Raw genomic sequence first — 24241 nt, forward strand, 5'->3', positions numbered from 1 at the left:
GACAATGACCCCAAACACACCTCGAGGTTGTGTAAGGGCTATTTGACCATGAAGGAGATTGATGGGGTGCTGCGCCAGATGACCTGGCCTCCACAGTCACCGGACCTGAACCCAATCGAGATGGTTTGGGGTGAGCTGGACCGCAGAGTGAAGGCAAAAAGGCCAACAAGTGCTAAGTATCTCTGGGAACTCCTTCAAGACTGTTGGAAGACCATTTCAGGGGGCTACCTCTTGAAGCTCATCAAGAGAATGCCAAGAGTGTGCAAAGCAGTAATCAAAGCAAAAGGTGGCTACTTTGAAGAACCTAGAATATGACATATTTTCAGTTGTTTCACACTTTTTTGTTATGTATATAATTCCACATGTGTTAATTCATAGTTTTGATGCCTTCAGTGTGAATCTACAATTTTCATAGTCATGAAAATAAAGAAAACTCTTTGAATGAGAAGGTGTGTCCAAACTTTTGGTCTGTACTGTGTGTGTGTGTGTGTGTATATAATCTATATTCATCTTTTTGTGAGGCAAGGTAATAAAAAATGGTTGTTATGGCAGTTTTCATTATTTGTTTTTTACAATGTTCACCTGACAGAGTAGATAATGTGATATTGTTATAGATCAGGTCGTAACGATGCAACGATACCCAATATGTCTTTTTTTTGTAAAAAATTTATTTTGGATTTACACAATTTTTATTTATTTTTTTTAAATCATGTTTTTGTGTTTTTCATTTTCTGAAAGCAATTTTTTATTTATTTTTTGGGCAATTGTCTTAGGTGAGATCTCCTTTTTTGCTGGACGAGATTATAGTTTCGTACCATTTTGGGTCACAGAAGACTTTTTGATCGCTTGGTATTGCACTTTTTGTGTTGTAGGGTGATTTTTTTTTCATTTTTTTTTTTTTTTTTTTTTTTTTACGGCGTTCACCAGACTGGTTCCATCACATGCTATTTCTATAGAGCAGGTTGTTATGGACACAGTGATGCCTAATATGTGCATTTTTTTTAAATGTTTTTTTACACAATAAAAACATTTTTTAAACAAAAAATCATGTTTTTGTGTCTCCATTTTCTGAAAGCCATATATATATATTTTTTTTTGGGCTATTTTCTTAGGTAGGGGCTCATTTTTGAGGGATGAGATGACTGGTACTATTTTGGGGTACATATGACCGTTTTTTGATCACTTTTTATACCATTTTTGTAGGAAGTGCAGTGGGCAAAATTGCAATTCCATCATAGTATCTCTCTTTTTTTTTTTTTCTTTTTTAAATGACGTTCACCGTGCGGTAAAAGTACATGATGATCCTTTTATAGATAAGGTCGTTACTGACGGGGCGATACCAAACATTTTTTTTTTACATTTTTAAAGGGAACCTGTCACCGGGATTTTGTGTATAGAGCGGATATTCAAAATTAACCTGAGATGAGTCCTGTCCCTGACTCCTCTCACATACAGGACTCATTTCAGGTTAATTTGCATATGGATCAAATCTTTTTTTTTTACACAATAAAAGCACACAGAGCTTTGGGGACTCGGTATTGCGGATGTGCTAGCGGCCATCTAGCAACCCATGTCCTCAGCTCTATACAAAAAATCCCGGTGACAGCAGGTTCCCTTTAATCAATTATATGTGCGGATATAGGAAGAAGTTTTCATATTTTTTATATTTTCTTTTTTAAAACTTTTTTATTTTTACTTTTTTGACTAAGACTCACTTGGTTTTTGAAGATCCAGTGGGTCTAATGCCTCTACAATACACTGCAGTACACTGTATAGTATACTGCAGTGTATTGTCATTCACGGTAAGCCTGATCAGGCTCAGCTATACCATGGCAATCCGGATGCCTGTGAAGTTGTATGGTTGCCATGGTAACCCTCCGGGTGCTGCCACAGCAGCGCAGCAGTCCAATGGGGGGAGGGAGCTCCCTCCCTCAGTTTTCCCTTTAAGCATCGGCCCGATGGTTATCTTCTCCATGCAGCGGTCCCTAAGGAGTCAGCTGCTTCAAGCAGAGTGTCAGCTGTGTGTTAAAGCAAAAACACTGCCCCGCTGCCACTCTGCAAACCCTGACGTGGAGGGGGGGGGGGGGGCAAGGGGGGCTTGTTGTATCGCCGGCCATCCTGAAGGAACGGAGGGTGAGGGGGTCCTGTTGCCTCGCCGGCTATCCTGGCGGGCGGGAGGGGGGGGGGGCTTGTTGCCATCCTAAAGGGGGTGGTGACGGCTTGTATGGAGGTGAGGACGGCCATCCTACACAGCAGGAGAAGGTGGGGGAGAGGGACGGAATCGGGCTGCTGCCACAGCAGAACAGCGGCCTGATGGTTATCCCCTTTCATACAGTGATCCCTAAAGGTGATGGCATGGAAGGGGTTATGTCTGCAGTTTGTATGTTACACCTGACAGCAGAGGTTGCACTACATTTTTTCCAGAAGAGTAAAAATACTCCTCTTAACAATTTTGAGGAGTATTTTTAGCCGAGGAGGAGTACAAATTTTGCGGTAATTCACATATTTATAATGCATAGGCCTGCGTAACGTTATGAGGCTGATATTTCTGCAGGGAGACCATTGCTAGTCTTCCATGCAGAAATAAATGTAGACAATTATTGTCATTTATCCAACATCATACACTAAACATAAGACCACTGTTGCCATACACAGCGCCCACCTGACGCTGCCATACACAGAGCCCACCTGACGCTGCCATACACAGCGCCCACCTGACGCTGCCATACACAGCGCCCACCTGACGCTGCCATACACAGCGCCCACCTGACGCTGCCATACACAGCGCCCACCTGACGCTGCCATACACAGCGCCCACTTGACAGCTAGAACTACTGTGTGCACATTACACAGAAAACTGTACAATAGACCGGTTACACTGGCATAGCCCTGCTTTATACACACCTTCCATGCATAAAGTACCTCTGCATTCTCCACCAGCACAGTCCTACACTGAGGCTGTGTACCCCTAACTCACACCCACATGGCTGATCACATGACTGTGACATCACCACAGGTCCTGTAACCACAATGTAGTCTGGAGCTGCTCCTGGTGAGAGAGATGTCCGTGAGGGGCGGGGCTTCTCAGGAGAGAGGTGAGGCTTCATGTGCGCTGGACCTGGCAGCTTCTGATACAAGGGGGAGGGGTTAGGGGTGAGGGAGACAGTGTGCGCTCGCAGAAAATGTTCTCTGTAAACTCGCTGAGAGCAGCCTGCTGTGCATAGGAAGCACTGCAGGCTGTAGAACAAGAACGAAAAAAGATAGAAAAATGGAACCAATTGGAGAAATTATTTTCTCCACAAAACAAATTAATTAAAAAGTAAAAATTAAAAATTTAGATCACCCTTTTCCCAATTTTACAAATAAAATAAATAAGTCCTGACCAAGAGACTTGGAGGGCGGGCAAAGGCAGAGACTGGGGAGGAGTAAAGTGAAAAGAAGGCAGAGCAGCCTGGGCTCCTACACACTGAACGCCGCCCCTCGGCACTTGTGAGTGCTCATTTGCATATGAATTAAATTTCGTTTTTCCTGCTGGTGCAAGTCTAAAGAAAAGAACAAAGGTACCGTTACAATCCTGTATCGGTGTGCTACAGAGCCATGTAAGCACTGTATATGGCCATATGGAGGTGACAGACTCCCTTTAAGTAGTTAAAGGTGCTGTGCAGCACGTTTGTATTGATGACCTATCCTCAGTATATAGAAATGGAAAAAGGCTCCGGCAGCATCTCACATCATCCAATATTCTTTATTTCGACCTCAAGACAAAAATGACAGCAACGTTTCGGGCTTGACAAAGGCTGACTTTCAGCCGAAACGTTGCTGTCATTTTTGTCTTGAGGTCGAAATAAAGAATATTGGATGATGTGAGATGCTGCCGGAGCCTTTTTCATTTCTTTGTTCATCATATGGCCTGCTGGATCAAGGGCCAACGGTGAGGCTGTTGCATTGAATATACACATCGATGAGAGACCGTACAGTGCTGCTTCTACCTATCTTTTATGCCTATCCTCAGGATATGTCATCAATGTCTGATCGGTGGGGTTCCGACACCCTTGCCGATCAGCTTTTTGAAGAGGAGGTGGTTCTCCATATTGGAAGGAGACATCACCAGGTAGGGGCAAGAGGGGGGGGGGGGGGGCGGGGCAGCAGAAGGGCCATGGGCAATGAGCGCTTTCATTGTGGCAAAGGGGTTAGGTTAAGAAATTGGCGCCGTTTTAGTTTTTGCCTCGGGCAGCAGAAAGGCTAGGTGCACCCATGGCTTGAACAGGACCCGTCACTGCACCTAACATGTCTGTTTTATGATCTCATAAAGTGAATGGAATTCTCCTAAACTGTTTCTGAGAAATGTATCCTGTTTTACCACTTTTTGGCTTGTTTTGCCTTTAGGCCAACATATTTTACATGCAGCTAAAAAATACATAGACCTACAATCATTTGTGTGAATTCATATGAGGGGGTGGCTTTCAGGTATAGATACACATTAGCATTTGTTTTTCTTTGGGCGACTGTAAATCACTGACTGTGCCTTATGTATAACTCATTAATACAAAGGACTGTATCAGAAACAATAAACTGTTTATATGGATATAACCAGAAATGCTTTCTTTTAGTTGGGGCAATAATATAGTTTGGTTTGGTGCCTTCCCCCCCTTCTCAAAGTAACACACTTAGTAAGGCTGGGAAAAAGATGCTGGTTCATGCAGTTCAGCCTGTTATCCTGCAAAGTTGATCCGAGGGGGGCAAGTGCATAGATCAATGACCCTTCTCCAGAAATCTAATAACCCAGAAATACATCCAGGCCCCTCTTGAACTCTTCTAGTGAACTCACCATCACCACCTCCTCAGGCAGAGAGTTCCATAGTCTCACTGCTCTTACCGTAAAGAATCCTCTTCTATGTTTGTGTAGAAACATTCTATGCTCCAGACGCAGAGGATGTTCCCTCGTCACAGTCCTAGGTGTAAGTAGATCATGGGTCATCAACCTTTGGCACTCAAGCTGTCGTGAAAATACAACTCCCAGCATGCATACTTGCTTGGCTTTTCTCATAACTCCCATACAAGTGATTAGATCATTCTGGGAGTTGTAGTTTTAGAGCAGCTGGAGTGCCACAGGTTGCTGATCCCTGAAATAGATGATGGGAGAGATCTCTGTACTGCCCCCTGATATATTTATACATAGATATTAGATCTCCCCTCAGTCTTTTTTTTTTCAAAAGTGAATAACCCTAATTTTGATAATCTTTCAGGGTACTTTATTACTTTAGTTGCACTCCTCTGAACCGTCTCCAGCTCTGCTATGTCTGCCTTGTTCACAGGAGCCCATAACTATACATAGTCCTCCATGTGTGGTCTGACTCGTCATTTGTAAAGTGGTAGGACTATGTTCTAGTCAGCTGTCAGCTTGCCAAAGGAACAGATTACATGCTACCCATAGAAGTCTATGGAGGGGGGAATGATGAGATACAGTGAGAGAGGAGAGACAAAACAGAGTTTATTTAAAGGAACGGACACACATGCTGCCCAAAGAAGGTTTAGAGGGGAGGAAGGATGTTTCTAGAGCATCTTTTTTCCAGGGCATTTTCTCTGAAAAGCTATACACTATATATTCAGCTTGAAAAACAAGTTACTTTTGTAATTTACTTTCTTTTACAAAAATGCCCCACTTTTTACTTTATTATAATTGCACCCCCTGGTGTTTAGTCTGCGTAGTAATGTGCATGTCCACCTACTGAGGTGGTAGCACATGCTCAGTTCCATCTTGCAAATAGTAGTTACAGGGAGAGAGCTGCAGCAGAAAGGACACACCCCGTAAGCTACCAGCCTTAAAGGGGTTATCTACTTTTTACTATTGATGACCTGTCCTCAGGATAGTTTATCAATACCAGATACAGTAGGTGGGGGTCCGACTCCGCTGTTTTCTAGAGAAGGCAGTGTTTGTACGAGCGCTGCTTTCTCTGCTCTGTTTACCTGCTTGCTGCAGCAATTGCAGTGGTGAGCAGGTATAATTACAAGTAAGGCGTCCCCATTCACTTCTATGCTCCGTCCTATGCAGTTGAACAGACTGAGCTGTCCCATAGCAGTGAAAGGGGGCGCTATAATTTTAATTACACCTGCTCACCACTGCAGTTGCTGCAGCAAGCAGGTTAACTATTTGGACTCCTACTGATCTAAAAAGTGGACAACCCCTTTAAGAGAATCTACCAGAGCATTTATATCAATGAATGTGGAGATCTCTGGATCCATGTGAGGTACAGGGCTTGTTCTAGGTGTGTCATAAAGAGACTGCCATGTACTGTTTTGCATTATTCATGGTATAACCCCTTAAAGTGGTCACTGAACCCTTTTCTATGTCAGTGTTACCCAGTGTTTTACAATGTAGTATGTACTGGTGACTTGCATTATTCCTTCCCATGTGCATAACCCTACATTGGTCCATGTTAAACCTCATCTGCCACTTCTCTGCCCATTCTGCTCCTGTATTACTGCTACTAGATAACAGTCCTATACTCTTCCACCATGGAAAGTGTGTCTGCTGACAAAATCGCCTATATATGCATCATTATTAATACTTTATTATTAAAGGGGTTGTTCACCCAGTTCGGCTAGACTTGCGAAGGCAATCGTACTTACCTGAGCACTGCTGCAGGGTTCGGCTCCTTCACTCCCTTAACCCCGCTGTAGCTCTCAGATCTCTCTTTCTCAACATCCAGTTTGACGCGGGTCACCTGTTCGCTGCAGCAGTGATGTATCTCCTATACGTCATGTCACTGGGTCACTTGACACATGGGTGGGGGACATGTCACTGCTGCAGGCAGTTAGGCCCCTTTCACACGAGCGAGTTTTCCGCACAATCCGTGATTGCGAATGCATTGCGCCCGCACTAAATCCGGACCCATTCATTTCAATGGGGCTATGCACATGAGCGTTGTTGTTTTTCACGCATCAGTTCTGTGTGGCGTGAAAATCGCAGCATGTTCTATAGTCTGCTTTTTTCACGCAGCCCTCAAACAACCCCTTTTAAGTCTGCCAGCAGAGCCTTTGCTACTTCCCTGCTTATCACACATATGATAGGCCCCACTAAGTATTGCAATGGGTTATTAATTTATATATATGGATATCTATAGCCACGGTATTCTGCTGGTAGTCATTTATTTGTCATAAATGCAAGTAGGCCTATCTAGTAATAATTTAGAACGATTTGTAACCTGAATCAGAGAGAATATGTTAAAAAAAATTAAAAAATCTGAGTGCACTGACCTCTGCGATAGATCAGCAGCGAACCTGAACATGAATAACCAGTCGATCAGGAAACGGTATCTGGTCTGGGATCAGTTGGAGAAGGACAAGGCTGTAGTAGCACCCCTGAGTTTGGGGTTGACTGGAACAGCTAGACCTTTGTCATCCTAATTTCATTGAAATTAGTTGTAAAATGGATTAATTTGGAGTTCAGTGCGCTAGATATGCCTAGGAAAGGTCCTGAAGATCAGGTAAGCTTTGTACTTTACATCTTTGTAAGTTGTATGTTTGGTTTCATGCCTTCATTTCTCTAGATGTGTGGGTATTTCATCATGTATATACATATATCTAACTTCCTTTTCTGTATATGTGCAGCATTTTATGGGGTAAGGGGAACTTTGAAAGAACAACCTAGAAGTGAAACAAAAAAGTTATCTGGGGATAATCTTGCTCCTATTATTTGTCAGTCTGCAGGATTTTCTTCTGTTCTTGTAGAATTCCTGCAGAGATCACAAGGGTTAATACCCTGCTAACATATTTGGCTTGTGAATGACTGAGGAGGTGGTGCTTAGCCAAGGGATGGGGCTTAAAGGGGTTTTCTAACTGATGACCAGTGGTGGTCCAAGACCTGCATACCCCCCGCCGATCAGCTGTTTGAGTGTGTGTTGAGAAGGCACCAGTGCTCCTTTATACGATCCCATTCACATAACTGTATTTTTGCTCCGCATCCGATCTGTATTTTGTGCGGGTTGGATGCGGACCCATTCATTTCAATGGGGCTGCACAAAATGCAGACAGCACACAGTGTGCTGTCCACATCTATACCTGCGTTCCACAGTCCCACAAAAAAGATAGAACATGTCCTATTCTTGTCTGTTTTGCAGACAAGAATAGGCATTGTTACAATGGGTCTGCAAAAATGACATATATATGACAGCTATATGTATCTAAGCTATATGACAGCAATCGTATATATGTATCTAAGCTGTATGACAGCTATCGTATGTATCTAAGCTATACGGCAGTTATATGTATCTAAGCTATATGTCACCTACATCTATCTAAGATATATGACAACTATATGTAAGCTATAAGACAGCTATATGTATCTAAGCTATATGACAGCTATATGTATCTAAGGCTACTTTCACACTGGCGTTTTGAATTCCGTTTGTGAGATCCGTTTCAGGGATCTCGCAGATGGTTCAAAACGGATCAGTTCAGCCCCAATGCATTCTGAATGGATAAGGATCCGTTCAGAATGCATCAGTTTGTCTCCGTTCCACCTCCATTCCGTGCTGGATTCGGACACCAAAACGCAGCTTGCAGCTTTTGGTGTCCGCCTGGTGATGCGGAGCCAAACAGATCCGTCCTGACTTACAATGTAAGTTTTCATTGACACAATATGGTGCAATTGAAAACGGATCCATCCCCCATTGACTTTCAATGTAAGTCAGGACGGATCCGTTTTGACTTAGATGCGTTTGCATTATAGGTGCGGATCCGTCTGTGCACATACCGGACGGATCCGCATCTAATGCATGTGTGAAAGTAGCCTAAGCTGTATGACACCTACAGTAGGTGTCATATAGCTTAGATACATATATCTGTCATCTAGCTTAGATACATATAGTTGTCATATAGCTTAGATACATATAGCTGTCATATAGCTTAGATACATATATCTGTGTATCTGCAATGTGACAGGAAGATCTGCTGGTGTGAGCTAGGTGATGATCATGTGACTGTGTTTTCTATGCAAAGTGCAGAGCAGGGTGAGGGGAAGGACAGATTGTTCACGCCCACAAATATTCTTGAGGGAGAGCTCAGTGATTGTTGTTACACACCCCCACAGCATGTAAACACAGCAATAATAACAGAACCATGCAAAGGTGTAAGTATGGGGTTTTCGCTGAAGAAACGATCTTAACTAATGTATATTTATGTCCTGAATCTCCTGATGAGTTTTATACGTTTTTTTTTTTTTCCCCATAAGTCGGATAACCCCTTTAGGGCTGTTTCACACGAGCGAGTTCATTGCGGGAATCACGCTCCGTGTGTGAGCGTGATCCTCCTCTGTGGATTTGCAGGAGCGCACGGCATTATCATGGTTTATAATGCTATGTAGAGGAAACAAAGAATATATGGGGCGACTCACCCTGCATTAGGATTTCTATGGTGCTCTAACTGCAATTGATGCACCCAGATCAAGAGGTAAGGTTATAAGGTATAGATGTGTAGAAGGGCACTCAACATATGGAGTCACATCGAAACATTGGAATTCGTATATATAGCGATTTATTGAACACAATCTAAAATAGACAACTGAAGTGGTAAAAACAGCAAAAGTAAAACACACAATAAAAAGCGTATCATAAAGGCATAAAATAAGACATAAAATGGCAATCAAACGAGCAATATAGATATGTTAAGATGGTGGGAGGGGGGGAGTTCCAATTGAAATGTCCGGTACCACAAAAAACGCAGGTCAACGCTATAGGCAGATTAGGGTCCTAAATCTGCAGTTGTGGGGACTTTCCATATTTTCCTAATATATAATCGTATAGTCTTAGGCCGTCTATGTTATACCATTTCGTGGCAAATAAATAATAGGAATCTTTACTTAGCTTTATGTATAGAAGCTTGTTCACGGCCTTCTGCTGATAAGCAATGTAGCAGTGGTCAAATTATCTGCTATAGGGTATGGAGATCTTGTATATGGCGTTCCACATGTAGCGGACTTGACTTTCGACGTCCCACGTGTCGTTACTTTCGAACGCGGATTCGATAGTTAACCCAGGCACTGTAGTAATCGAATCTTGCACATTCGATGGATCTTTTTCGGGTGCAGCAAGATTGGATGCTTGCCTCTTCCTCGATCCTGTAGGCGTTCCTCTCCAAGTATTGTGTCTTTCGGGTAATTGAAGTCCTTGCTCTTTAATCTTTTTTTCTTCTTCCAATAAGCAAAGTCCAGTAAGTGTGGATTATAGTTATGTCCCCACTATGCAAGTCAATAGATTGAGCACCAAACGCGTTTCGGAGTGTTGCTTTACTCCTTCCTCAGTGGTAATGCTTGGATAGGGTGTTAGCTGCCTTTTATATGCCTCCTTCCTGGATTCCTCACAAAAAGTGGACTGGATTCCAATTCAAAAACGCTCATGGATGAGGTTGCGGTTTTAATGTGTTTTTGCAGTGTGTTTTTTTTATGTTCAATGCGTTTTTGGGGTATATGGCTCACAATCAACCCAAACATCATTACTGATAGGTCACTTTCTATAATAAACATTGCTTTCACTAGATAATAAAATTTATGATAAAAAGCTCCATAAAAATTAATTAAAATTATAAGAGAATATAATACAAATGCACAAACTCTGAAGACATGTGGAGCCATAAAATATATTAAAATCTTCGACTAGTGGTTGACTTCCCTTGTGTTGACTCAAAATTTACATGGTCAATGGGTGGGGGCCCTCCATCGAGGCAGAACCCCCCCCCCCCATGTCATAAAACCACACGAGGGTATCGTATCAATGGGGGGCACCCATCCACAATTCAAAGGAGGCCAAAAATGTCAGTCGGCATTAAATCCATTGGTTAACAGGCTTCCAAATTCAAAACGATACACAACAAAGATCCGAAGGGCCTAACATTTGCAGCATTGGAACAAATTGACTGACATTGGAGGGGCGGTGACCATGTTGCTAGGATGTCAAGGGCAGAGTCTAGACGTATATTTGCATTTGGAAGCCTGTTACCCAATGGATTAAATGCCGACTTTGACATTTTTGGCTTCCTTTGAATTGTGGATGGGTGCCCCCCCCCCCCCCCCCCACCATTGATGAGATACCCCCATGTGGTTTTATGACGCGGGGGTTCTTCCTCGATGGAGGGCCCCCACCCATTGACCATGTACATTCTGAGTCAACACAAGGGAAGTCAACTACTAGTCGAAGATTTTAATATATTTTATGGCTCCACATATCTTTAGAGTTTGTGCATTTGTATTATATTCTCTTATAATTTTTATTCATTTTTATGGAATTTTTTTCATAAATTGTATTATCTAGTGAAAGCAATGTTTATAATAGGAAGTGACCTATCAGTTATGATGTTTGGGTTGATTGTGAGCCATATGCTCAAAAAACGCATTGAGCATAAAAAAACACAGCAAAAACACGTTAAAACCGCAACCTCATCCATGAGCGTTTTTGAATTGGAATCCAGTCCACTTTTTGTGAGGAATCCAGGAAGGAGGGATATAAAAGGCAGCTAACACCCTATGCAAGCATTACCACTGAGGAAGGTGTAAAGCAACACTCCGAAACGCGTTTGGTTCTCAATCCTATTGACTTGCATAGTGGGGACATAACTTTATTCGTGGGGACATAACTATAACTATAATCCACACTTACTGGACTTTGCTTATTGGAAGAAGAAAAAAGATTAAAGAGCAAGGACTTCAATTACTCGAAAGACACAATACTTGGAGAGGAACGCCTACAGGATCGAGGAAGAGGCAAGCATCCAATCTTGCTGCACCCGAAAAAGATCCATCGAATGTGCGTGACTCGATTACTACAGTGCCTGGGTTAACTATCGAATCCGCGTTCGAAAGTAACGACACGTGGGACGTCGAAAGTCAAGTCCGCTACATGTGGAACGCCATATACAAGAGCTCCATACTTAGACGGCCTAAGACTATACGATTATATATTAGGAAAATATGGAAAGTCCCCACAACTGCAGATTTAGGACCCTAATCTGCCTATAGCGTTGACCTGCGTTTTTTGTGGTACCGGACATTTCAATTGGAACTGCCCCCTCCCACCATCTTAACATATCTATATTGCTCGTTTGATTGCCATTTTATGTCTTTTTTTTATGCCTATATGATACGCTTTTTATTGTGCGTTTTACTTTTGCTGTTTTTACCACTTCAGTTGTCTATTTTAGATTGTGTTCAATAAATCGTTATATATTCGAATTGTTATGTTTCGATGTGACTCCTTCTACACATCTATACCTTATAATGCTATGTGTCTCTGCATGGCCTTTTTTCCACAGAATCATAGTGACATAAAGCTGTCACTATGATTCTGTAGAAATAAGGTCAAGCAGAGACACATAGCATTATAAATCATGATAATGCCGTGCGCTCCTGCAAGTCCAGAGCGGAGGATCACACTGACACGGAGCGTGATTCCCGCAATGGACTCGCTCGTGTGAAACAGCCCTTAGGCCTCATGCATACGGCCGTTGTTTGGGTCCGCATCCGTTGTTTTGGTCCGCAACATAGAAAATGTGCTGTCCGCATCCGTTGCTCCGTTCCGAGGCCCAGCAAACCAAATATAGCATGTCCTATTCTTGTCCGTTTTGCGGACAAGAATAGGCATGTCTACAATGGGCCGCCCTTTCTGCTCCGTAAATTGCGGAAGACACACGGGCGGCTTTCGTTTTTTTGTGGATTCGCGGTTTGCAGACCGCAAAAAACGGCACAGCCGTGTGCATGAGGCCTTAAGGGTAAAGAACAGATGATCTATTAGACTTTGTTCCCTGGTCTAACCTATGCTAAACCTTTTACTAACCCAGTGGGTCCACCACCTGTTGGGCTCCTTGAATATAAATGTAGGGGGTCATTAATTAAGACTGACATTTTAGATCCTGGTGTTAATAACCCCTGTACTGGCGGTGGATCCGCCAAAGTTATGTAGAGGCGCTGACCTCTACAGAACTTCGGCGCATCCACTGGCAGGGTAAATCTACGCCAGCTTCCTTGCTAGCGTAGTCTTTGAACATTTTCTATACCTAAAACAGGCGTAGAAAATGATAAATGAGACTGGTCTGGGGGCCTGCCCACTTCCCCACCCACACCATGCCCCTCTTTTTTGGACCTGGCATGAACAAGGAAAAGTTGCAGATTGCGGCACAAATAAACTTTGCACCACAATCTGCAACAGATATATGCGTACATCAGTTAGTAAATGACCCCCATAGTCCTTGGCCTGAGTGCCATCCTTTTCAGTGCAATTATGCCAGAAAACCGGTGTAACTGCATTGATAAGTATACCTGTTTCCTCCATCTCTTATATACACTTGTTGGCAAGCCAAGTGATGCAATAGGTCATGATACCGGTACAGACATGGTAATGCCTGTGTCAATACTGCAGACGGAAGCTAGTAGAGATGTGCGGTTCTGCTTGACCTGACTTCTGAATGTGTTGGTGTTGCAGCTCTTTAAAGCGGAGCAGTTTGTAAATGAATATCTTTTACGTAGGGGGTCATTTACTACCAGGTCCATGCCAATTTCTGCACAAAATAGTCACAAGACCCTGTTTTGTGACTTTTTTAAACCTGAGCCTCCTCATAAATTAGGCGGTTCTCCGCCAGCGCAGGGGGAAACAAAAAAAATGGCGTAAAACGGCGATCTTTGTAAGTAACCCCCATAGTATGAATTCCAGATTGGCTGCATTGGAATAGCTGCAAGGCAAATAGCTTTGACATCGGTTAATATTTTAATACTGCTCAGATTCCAAAAACAACTGATACCACGGAAAGCTTTAGGTCCCACTCCTCGCTGGCACGTCTTTATTATATCCGTTTAGTATACTTTTCATTCTAAAGCTGTATACTGCATGTTCGAGAAGATATTGCCCTGACTGATAATGTTCTGGCAGATTAACTCCTCTACTTTCTCTATTAGTATTCTATAAAACAACAAAACGCCTCCCTACCCTCACCGTCTTTTTAAGAACAGTGTTAGGCTACTTTGACATCTGCTCTTTCCCTTTCCGCTATCGAGATCCGTCATAGGATCTCAATAGCGGATGAAAACGCTTCCGTTTTGTCCCCATTCATTGTTAATAGGGATAAAACTGAACCGAATGGAGTCAGTTTGGTTGCTTCCCCATTGCGGACAGAGTAACGCTGCAAGCAGCGTTTTTCTGTCCGCGATGCGGTGCAGAGCAAGACGGCTGCGTTTTCTCAGACACCATCGAAAACAGATCCGTCCTCCATTGAATTTGAGTGGTGTTCATGACGGATCCGTCTTGGCCATGTTAAAGATAATACAACTGGATCCGTTCATAACGGATGCAGACGGTTGTATTATCATGACAGAAGCGGTTTTGCTGATCACTGCCAGATCCAGCATAAACAGTGGCCAATTCAGTGTTTTTTTTTCGTCGCTTCACCTCAATTTTTTTTAATAAAAAGCGACCACAAAGTTGTACACAACCCAAAATGGTGTCACTAAAAACAGATCGCCCTGCAAAAAAGTGAGCTCTCACACAGCTCCGTAGACGTAACTGTAAAAAGCTTTGGGGTCAGAATATGGCGATGAAAAGAAAACCTTTTTTTTTTTTTTTTTTTTTTTTTTTGAAAGGGATTCTGTCATCAGAATTTAGGCCTATAACCTAAACATATGGCGAGGTCACTACTAATACACAGAATCCTAAAGTGACCTTATCAAATGCGCCTGTGGCTCTATAATCATATAAAACAGGTTTATTTATGGGTTAGGTGTTGTGTAGATTTGACCACGGCATCTGAAAGGAAAAATATGTAAGATCAGCTTTATGGCTTATCGCATACATGTGCCGCGGGTCTCTGCTATTTAAAATAGCAGAAACCTGGCGGCTATGGCCAAGCAAGCGGGCGCCATGTTTAGAGACCGGACTTCTGCCGTACATGTAAATGTTTATACGGATCTCCCTAGCCCATACCTAGTATTGTCAGCAGTTTAAAGGGAACCTGTCACTGGGATTTTGTGTATAGCACTGAGGATATGGGTTGCTAGATGGCTGCTAGCACATCCGCAATATCCAGTCCCCATAGCTCTGTGTGCTTTTATTGTGTAAAACAACCGATTTGATACATATACAAATTAACCTGAGATGAGTCCTGTATGTGAGATGAGTCAGTAACAGGACTCATCTCAGGTTAATTTGCATATGTATTAAATAGTTTTTTTACACAATAAAAGCACACAGAGCTATGGGGACTGGATATTGCGGATGTGCTAGCGGCCATCTAGCAACCCATGTCCTCAGCAATATACACAAAATCCAGGTGACAGGTTCCCTTTAAAGGCTCCTGCAACAAATTTGCTCTGGTGTTTTGTTTTGTTTTTGGGCTGTAAAAATGCCAGAATAACCACGTTTTGTTTTTGGCCAACTGCATTTTTTGCTTTGTTTATACAAACAAAAGCCCAAATTTGCTAATGTATCTTTGCCCGAAATCTGTCAACAAATGGTGCAAATTTTTTTTTTTCTTTTAACGTGCTTGACAAGTGGGCTTAGCGAATATGGGCGTAGCTTCACGAGAAAGGGACGGTCTTAAAATGTTCCATTTGCACTATAATTGCGCCACGATTCAGGCATAAAAATCTTTCTTAGGCCTCGTTCACACTTCAGTGTTTAGTCAGTGATTTCCATCAGTGATTTGTGAGCCAAAACCAGGTGCAACTCTAAACATAGAACAGTAGCAGATCTTTCCCTTCTACCTCATGTCTGTGGAGGCTCCACTTCTGGTTTTGGCTCACAAATCACTGACCAAACACTGCAGTGTGAAAGAGGCCTTAAAGGAAGCCAACCAATAGTTGGTACAGTCAGAGAAAAGTGTCTGTCCCTGCACCAGGTTTATCACCCAGCCTGAGCTCCTGTCATAAATCTGGTACAGGTCTAGACAGCTTCTCTAAGCTTGCGGCGGCGTCTTTAGTATTTCTAGATCTAGGCCATGGTGTTTGATCACAAGTGTTTTCATCATGGTTCTTTTTCCTGTAGAGCACATGTCAAAACGCCCAAAAAAAAATCTGAGTGCTACAACATGCAGAATTTTTTTAAAGGATGCCACAGATATACAAAAAAGCCACCTAATTAACAAAAATACCAATTGCAGAAAAACACTTGTGTGTCCTGTGTTTAATTTTTCCCATAGACCTTCGGCTAACATCTGGAGCTGAAGTTTTTACAGCAAAAAAGCCAGGTGAAAAAGACACCAATAAAAAAATAAAATAAAAAAAAGGCCAGCAAAAACCTACCCGGAAAAATAATGATGAGGATAAGATATAAAAGAAAATATATATAAGGAAGATATAAAAAAAAAAAAAAAGGGGAAAACTCATAAATAAATAAGCATTTTGTCTGTTGACATATAAAGAAGGTCTCTCAAAGGGGTTTTCCTACTTCATTGTGGTTTTCTTTTTGTTTTGTTCTTAAGCACCTGTCGAGGGAAACATACTTACCAGCTTTCCAACGCTCTGTGGGTCCACCTTTGTCTCCACATGTAAACTTCTGGAATGGTCATGGGTCATGTGCACCACTGCAGCAAATAACTGGCCACAGCAGTGACGTGTCCCCAAGCAGCACCTCAGTTTAGTCCATGTGTTTAAAAAAAAAAAAAAAAAACACATGGAAGTCGGAAAAACCCTTTAAAATGCCACATCTACTTTGTGTGTATATGTGCTTTGTTTGTCATCAGTTGGCACTTGTTGGGCCCATCCCTCTTTCTGGTTCACATGAAGCTTTCAGGGAAAGGCACAGCACGGTGTTGTAACATTACTTGGACTTTGGAAAAGAATGTTCTGTCATTGAGATGAGTTCCTCACAAACTGATAGTCAGGTTTGTTGTCATGGGGAAATTGCTCCTGTGACTTGTCCATAAAGTGCAAGGGTCCACTGCTGTATGGTTTTCTTCTGTCCATGTAGTGAAAGCGTTGACTGTGCTGGTGGATTGCAAGGCTTATGGAACGTGTGAGCACATATATCTAGGTAGGTGTCCTTTTAGAGATGGTTATCTTGTGTTCATGATCCCTTCATGCCTGTGGTTCTCCTCTGTCGTATTGTTAGACTCCATTCACATCTCAGAACAATGAAATCGATGGCAGTACTGGAGACACATGACACCCGATGGACCCATTGACTATAATAGTCTGGTGTTCATCAGTTTAGCGGAAACAATAGCACTATGTGCAGTTTTATTCTGGATATTTGACTGAACCTCTTAACGGCTCCTGGAGGAGACTCCAGCGCAGATTTGATAAAACTAGCACAGGAAGAAGTGTATAGAGAACCAGACTAATAGCCTATGCCTTAACCCACAACAGCAGCCCTGGGCTATGTAAAAAGTCCCACATCCAGACACGTACAAATATAATTAGTTTTATTAAAAAACACTTTGACAGGCCCATGAGAAAGCTGATTGGAACCAGTGATATACATGGGGTACACATGATGCATGCCACCTTTGCCTGGACTCCCAAACATATACATTTGGTGCTATAGGTAAAGGAGGCTGCTTTATACCTTCTTGGATATTGACTGTTATGTTATGCACCTGCTTTGTATATATTCTGGGGTTTATTGTATTGCTTGTCCGGGATTCTTGGTTCTGTTTTTGGATATGGTTTGCATCATGATGTTAGAGATTATTAGGATAAAGTCATCAATACTAGGTTGGTGGGGGTCTGACACCTGGCAATCTCACCTCACCAATCCGCTGTTTCTGACAGCCATGGGGCTGGAAACTACAGTGTACTGAGTGGAAGCAGAGGGCACCGTTTGCTGTGTAGTTTTCTGCGCCGGCCTGCTGCAGCACAACTCCCATTCGCTTGAATGGATGCTGAGCTGCAGTACCCCAGCCTGGCCACTACACCGTGTACTGAGCTGTGCTTCGTACACAGTATCGTTTCTGGTGGTGTCAGACCCCCACCCATCTGATATTGTTCAGTATCTGTAACCTGGGCAACCACTTTAATTATACAGTATTTGTACATGTCTGGATATGCAGTTTTTTTATATTTTTTTTATATCGCCTAACGCTGATGTGAATATAACCTTACACAGCAAGATTGACTGTATGCACCTCACTCATCTTGGGTCAAGTCCATGCGTCTGTACATACACTTGTATCATACAAGATAAATATACAGAAGCTTAAAGTGGTTGTGCAGCCTGTTTATATTGATGACCTATCCTCAGGATAGGTCCTCAAGATCTGATTGGTGGGAGTCCGACACCTGGCACCCCGCCGATCAGCTGTTTGAAGAGGAGGTGACGCTCCATGTGAGCGCCGCTTGCTAATCATAACACTACACGTCATCTCCTGTGGAATGGCGGCGTAGTGTAATTACAAGTACAGTACTTGCTTAATTCAAGTGAATGGAGCGAGCACTTGCAACTACACTTACTTCCGAGATGATCAGCGGTGGGTGGTGCTGGGTGTCGGACCCTGCCGATCAGATATTGATGTCCTATCCTGTCTATAGGTCATCAATATAAATCAGTACACAACCCCTTTAATGTACATAACACTTCTAACTTTGCCGTCTAAACCTCCTACTTTTTAAAAAAATTGTCCTGCTTTTTTCTTATTCAATCTCTGTTGTGTGTCACATGACTGTTTGTTTTTCATGGCCATTTTGCATCAGTTTGTGCATCCGTTTTCTGTCAATCTATCCGTTTTTAATGACCGTTTTGCATCAGTTTTTAACACGTAGCTCACAGGCTCATTGAGGCCTCCTGCACACGAACGTGTGCACCCCGTGGTCGTGCTGTGGGCCGCAATGCACGAACACCGTCCGTGGGGCAGCCGCAGCGGATAGCGGACCCATTCACTTTGATGGGTCCGCGATCCGGGCATTCCGCAAAAAGATAGGACATGTTCTATCTTTTTGCGGAACGGAAGCACTCCGTAGTGCTCCCGTAGGATTCCGTTCCGTGCTTCCTTCCCGCACCATACCACATCTCTGGATTTGCGGACCCATTGAAGTGAATGGGTCCGCATCCGTGATGCGAAATGCCCACGGAACGGCACCCGTGTATTGCGGATCTGCAATACGGCAACGGGGCGCACACGTTCGTGTGCAGGAGGCCTAAAGCAAATGGTGCCATTCACATTTCAGCTTTTCTCACAGCTTGCACCATTCTTGTCTGTTTTCCATCCAAGACTTGTCCATTCAAATGAATGGGTCTGGAAAAAAAAAGTCACACAACCTACTGACATACAGATGTCCAGAAACGTCTGCATACTGCAGGTGGAAAATCTGAATGGCCTTCTAAATCAAGCCTTGCAAGGATGGTGGAGATGTTGTTCTGGAAACATATGTTTAGAACCTTGTTTTGTAATTGTCCTTAAAGGGGTTGTCTCACTTCAGCAAATAGCATTTATTATGTAGAGGAAGTTAATACAAACCGCTTACCAATGTATTGTGATTGACCATATTGTCTCCTTTGATGGCTGGATTCATTTTTTCATCACATTATACACTGGTCGTTTCCATGGTTACGACCACCCTGCAATCCAGCATCGGTGGTCGTGCTCGCACACTATAGGAAAAAACGCCAGCCCATGAGCACTCCCACGGTACTGGCCACCAGAGATGCTGGCGCTTTTTCCTTTAGTGTGCAAGCATGGTCATCGATGCTGGATTGCAGGGTGGTTGTAACCATGGAAACGATCAGTGTATAATGTGAGGTAAAAATTAATCCAGCCAGCAAAGGAAGCAATATGGACAATCACAATACATTAGTAAGTGCCTTGAATTAACTTTCTCTACATGATAAATGCCATTTGTTAAAGTGAGACAATCCCTTTATATCCTGACTTCAAAACTGCCTTTTGACCGTGCGTGTTTTATTAGCCTCCATCTGCAGACTATGCCTTGTCCAGGTCAGTTTGCAGATCTCCCTCAGACTCCTGCTGTTTGCTTTCTGCATTATTTACTACTCACAGCTATTTAAAAAAAATCCACTGACCACTTTTGAAGACGCGTGTCTAGTCTTGGAAGTTTTTATGTGCTGTACCAAATCTTCAGTTTGGTAGGTCCTGACTATTCGTAGATCTGAGGATACAGTGCTCTTTCCTTTCCAGGTTGGAAGCTACTGTGTTGTCTTCATGTTCATGTCTGACTGCCATGATTTAATGCTACCTAAAAACTGAACCCTATCTAGTGTAAGCTATCTGTGTTTGTTGCCCATCATAAATTATAGATGACCTAGACAGGGTAAGATTGGGGTTCCTTTGGCCCACAAGAAGAAATTAGTATGATCAATAAAGTTTATTAGGCTTTGAATTAAATGAATAGACCGTAGTAGCCATTTATTGTCCCCAAAGCCAGCTCCAAATGTGTGGGTTTTTTTTTTTCTTTTTTTTGTTCCCCCTCTGGGCCTTCTATGGTATTAGAGCCAGGGTCCACTAGAAGATCCACCGATAATCTGGTGGGCCAGTCTGATGCTGGATCTTGTTCTGACAGTTCTTCTACTGCAGATGGCCAAAAGCACATTCCTGTATATACCATTTTGGCAAACCAGGTGTATGCAAGAAAAAGAATGATCCCCTGCAGACCCACTACAGGGATGCACCAATTTTACTGTCTAACTTTCCAATGACTGGAGTTATTCGCTCCCAGGGACCACGTGGTTTCATCTCAGTATTGTATACCCACCTCCTTGATGTTCAGCTAAAAGGTGCCCCAATTCAAGCATTAGGTAGATGGAAGGCAAAAATCTCAGACTTAACTAATGAAGATGAGGAGGATATCCTAGAATCCCCCACACTAGTGTCACCTGCCATAAACAATAAGTTTATCCAAGTTTGCATAATACATCAGAGTTACCTGATCCCGCTAAGGCTGCATAGAATGGGTAGGCTTACCCACTCTGAGTGTCATAGATGTGCGTCAGTGGATGCTGACTTTTGGCACCTTATTTGGGAATGCCCCTATGTTCATGCTTTCTGGGAAGGGGTGGTCAAGCTACTCACTGACCTCCTCGGTTGTGTAGTGCTATTGCTCCTGAAGATATGTCTCTTTGGAATATTGGGTGAGACTATTTACTCACATCATGTTAGGTTATTCCTGAGGGAAGTATTGTTCCTGGCGCGAAAGGCGATAGCCATGAGGTGGATGGGTGATAGACCTCCCACTTTGGCGCAATGGAAACAACTAGTCAACTCTATCATACCATATGAGAAAATAGTCTTCAAAAATAGGGGTTGTGTGCCTAAAATATCCGCCTCTCCGAGTACTGCTTACTCAGCCCATCGATTATCTGAGGCATTAAGGGCAGGACAGGCTGAACAGCAGTGATTCTGATGTGTGAGGGGGATCGAAGCTGATCATATTGAATTGGCCCAGTTAGGGCCGGTGTACCATGTCTGTGTAGTTCCTGTATTCCAGGGGACCTTTTGCTTGATGTACAAACGCAAATGTGAAGATACAGCACAGGTGTTTATTGTTTGTTTTTTGCATTTATAATGTACAAGTCATATGTACGTCTCTTCTAAAAGCCACTGATGTACTTTTAACATTGGATCCTGTACTGAGACTGTCATTATTATTTGCTTTGTGTGTTCAATAAAGCGAATTTAAAAAAAAGAAAAAGAATGATCGAGATAGAAAATACCTTACTAGAACTTTTATATTTGTTATGCTCCCAACAAATGTCAGTTGAATGTACCTGGACGCCAGCTCCCATCCAGCAGGTATGTGGACAGCAATTGTTCTGGACAGGAACGCAGAGCTGCACAGTCAAGAGTGAAATCTAGTTGGACTTGAGGGTGTTGGAAGCAGCTTGGCAGCAAAGGAGAACAACAGCTCACCACGGTTAATTATTCGGAAAACACAGGCTGACCTGAGGTGTGGCTGACCCGAGGTGTTCTTTACCTATAAATGGGTTGTCCAGCAAAACCTGTAAGCACTCCCCAGTGCTCTTTGCTTTCCGATTGCTCTAGACTCCCAGGAAATGGCCACTCAGCCAATCACTGCCGTGTCCATTGGGTATTTCCAGTATGTTATAGGAGGCAACAGGAAGGGAAGAGCAGGTTTAGACCTGGGCAGCATCAGAATGAGAGCAGTGGATGATTGGCGAGGTTGAGTATATGCACTGTTTTACTTTACTGAGAGCTGGTTTTAAAATATTTTTTCCACTGAACAACTGCTTTAACCCCTGCAACGAGAAATGGTCACATACCCCAAGAGGACATAGACACAATAAGGGCAGATTGGCATGAGCAACAGGAAGGTGACTGTCAGATCGGTTTTAGAAGGTCCAGCTAGGGCACAGTACATGGTATGGTCAAGCCCAGCTATGTCAGGCGTGCCAGGTTAAACTCCTCAATCACAGAAAATAGCCAGGAAACCTCTGAAGGAGAGGCGTACTGTGCTTATCCTTATCTGCACAGTGTGCATACGGCAGGAGCCGCCGGACTGATCTCCCTGACTCGCCTCTGGTAATTGATGCCTCTATGATAGGTGACGGGTATCTTTAGAAAGCAAAACCTGCAGGTTCCATTCATGTTTTGTGAGTAAAGTCCACAAGAGGTGGGTAACCAAGAAAATTCAATAATTCCAAACTCCCTGTGTAATATGAGTATGTTTCTATGTGAATTCCACAAACCTGACCATTAAGAGGACACATTTACATCATGGCAGTAAAAACTATTAAAAAAGGGACATAAGTGGTAATTAGAGGCTTTCTGACACAATGTATTAAAAGTACTGCAATGCTAGGTGTCTGTTATTAGAGTACTTTCACACTTGTGTTGTTGGATTCCGGCAGGCAGTTCCGTCGCTGGAACTGCCTGCCAGATGCGGAAATCTGTATGCAAACTGTTAACATTTGTAGACGGATCCGGATGTGGATCCGTCTCACAAATGCATTGCAATACCGGATCCGTCCCTCTGGTGTCATCTGGAAAATTATTTAATTTTTTTTCACATTTTTAAAGGTCTGCACATGCGCAGACCGGGAAACCTGATCCGTTTTTCCGGAACACTTAATGCATTTCAATGGAAAATAATGCCAGATCCGGCATGTGTTACAGAATTTTGGACGGAGAAAATACCGCTGTGGTATTTTCTCCGGCCAAATGCCGTAAGAGGAACTGAACTGAAGACATCCTGATGCATACTGAACGGAATGCTCTCCATTCAGAATGCTTTAGGATAAAACTGATCAGTTATTTTCCGGTATTGAGCCCCTAGGACGGAACTCTATGCCGGAAAAGAATGACGCTAGTGTGAAAGTACCCTTAATGTAGCAGCTTCACACCTGTCTGTTAGCTTCTAGGATCAATGATCCAGCCAGCACCCAGCAAATTATTTAACAAGACTAGAAAGTGGGTTTGACCTGCTCAGTTGTCTTCTTGTGTCCATCTAGTCAAACTAAGAAAACCAATATTTGATTATCAGGTTACATATGTTACACTTACACCATGGTACTAATAAAACCTCTTTGATCCTCTGCAGATTGCATACTTCTCCTGTAACCTCACACCTAAATGTTTCTCCTTGTGCTCTTCTAGGGACCAGCTCAACAGTATTTCACCTTTCCTGAAAGGAAAACCCCAGCAGAATGAGTGACAACCATGGGAGCCCATACTCATTATTCGTGAATCAAGATTCAGTAGACTGGGATATTAGCTTGAAACCAATTCAGTCTGACAAGTTTATATCTCTTCTCCTGAGCATGGTTCCTTTAGTGTTTCACAAAGGCCAGGAAGACAGAGTGAAGAAAATCAATGGCTTGTCACCAGCAGGACATGATTTTAACCTCCGAGCTGACCAGCATCTCGAGTACCATCACTTCTCTGAGCCAAGCTATCTTGGAAATGGCCCACACTGCTCCAATATTTGCAGTACAAGCTATGACTACGACACTTATGATTACTGTGATGGGAGAGATGTCTCAGAAACGGATGCAATGCTGCAAGACACTCGGAATCCTGGAGACAGGGACGCCGATACCCTGCTTGAGGGGAGCAAAAAACTGCCAAAAGAATCTAGCTTTACTATGGCCCTCCAAATACTTGTGCCATTCCTCCTAGCGGGATTTGGAACAGTGTCTGCAGGGATGGTTCTAGACATTGTACAGGTCAGTATACATATGCTTAGACCTTGATGTGTGGAGCTATAAGGAATGTGGCAGAGCAAATGTCCTTTTGGTCATAATTGGAAATATTTCACATTTAGGTAGAAAATTAAATCACAGTTTATAAAATTTTGATC

At 42.9% G+C, this 24241-nt stretch overlaps 1 protein-coding gene across 3 annotated transcripts in view; it reads left to right on the forward strand.

Moving 5' to 3' along the window:
* The window catches only part of SLC41A2 (solute carrier family 41 member 2), a 116257-nt gene that overhangs the window by 16967 nt on the left and 75049 nt on the right, over positions 1-24241 (forward strand). For 2 of the 3 annotated variants that reach the window (XM_044280589.1, XM_044280588.1), the window contains exon 2: positions 23539-24107. In XM_044280589.1, the coding sequence (XP_044136524.1) occupies positions 23589-24107 (519 nt within the window). In that variant the 5' untranslated portion in view covers positions 23539-23588. Of the gene's footprint in view, positions 1-16881; positions 17007-23538; positions 24108-24241 lie in introns of those variants that run through there. The other variant, XM_044280590.1, reaches the window with a different exon arrangement.

The sequence above is a fragment of the Bufo gargarizans genome, chromosome 2 (assembly GCF_014858855.1).
Source record: "Bufo gargarizans isolate SCDJY-AF-19 chromosome 2, ASM1485885v1, whole genome shotgun sequence".
Lineage (NCBI taxonomy): Eukaryota > Metazoa > Chordata > Amphibia > Anura > Bufonidae > Bufo > Bufo gargarizans.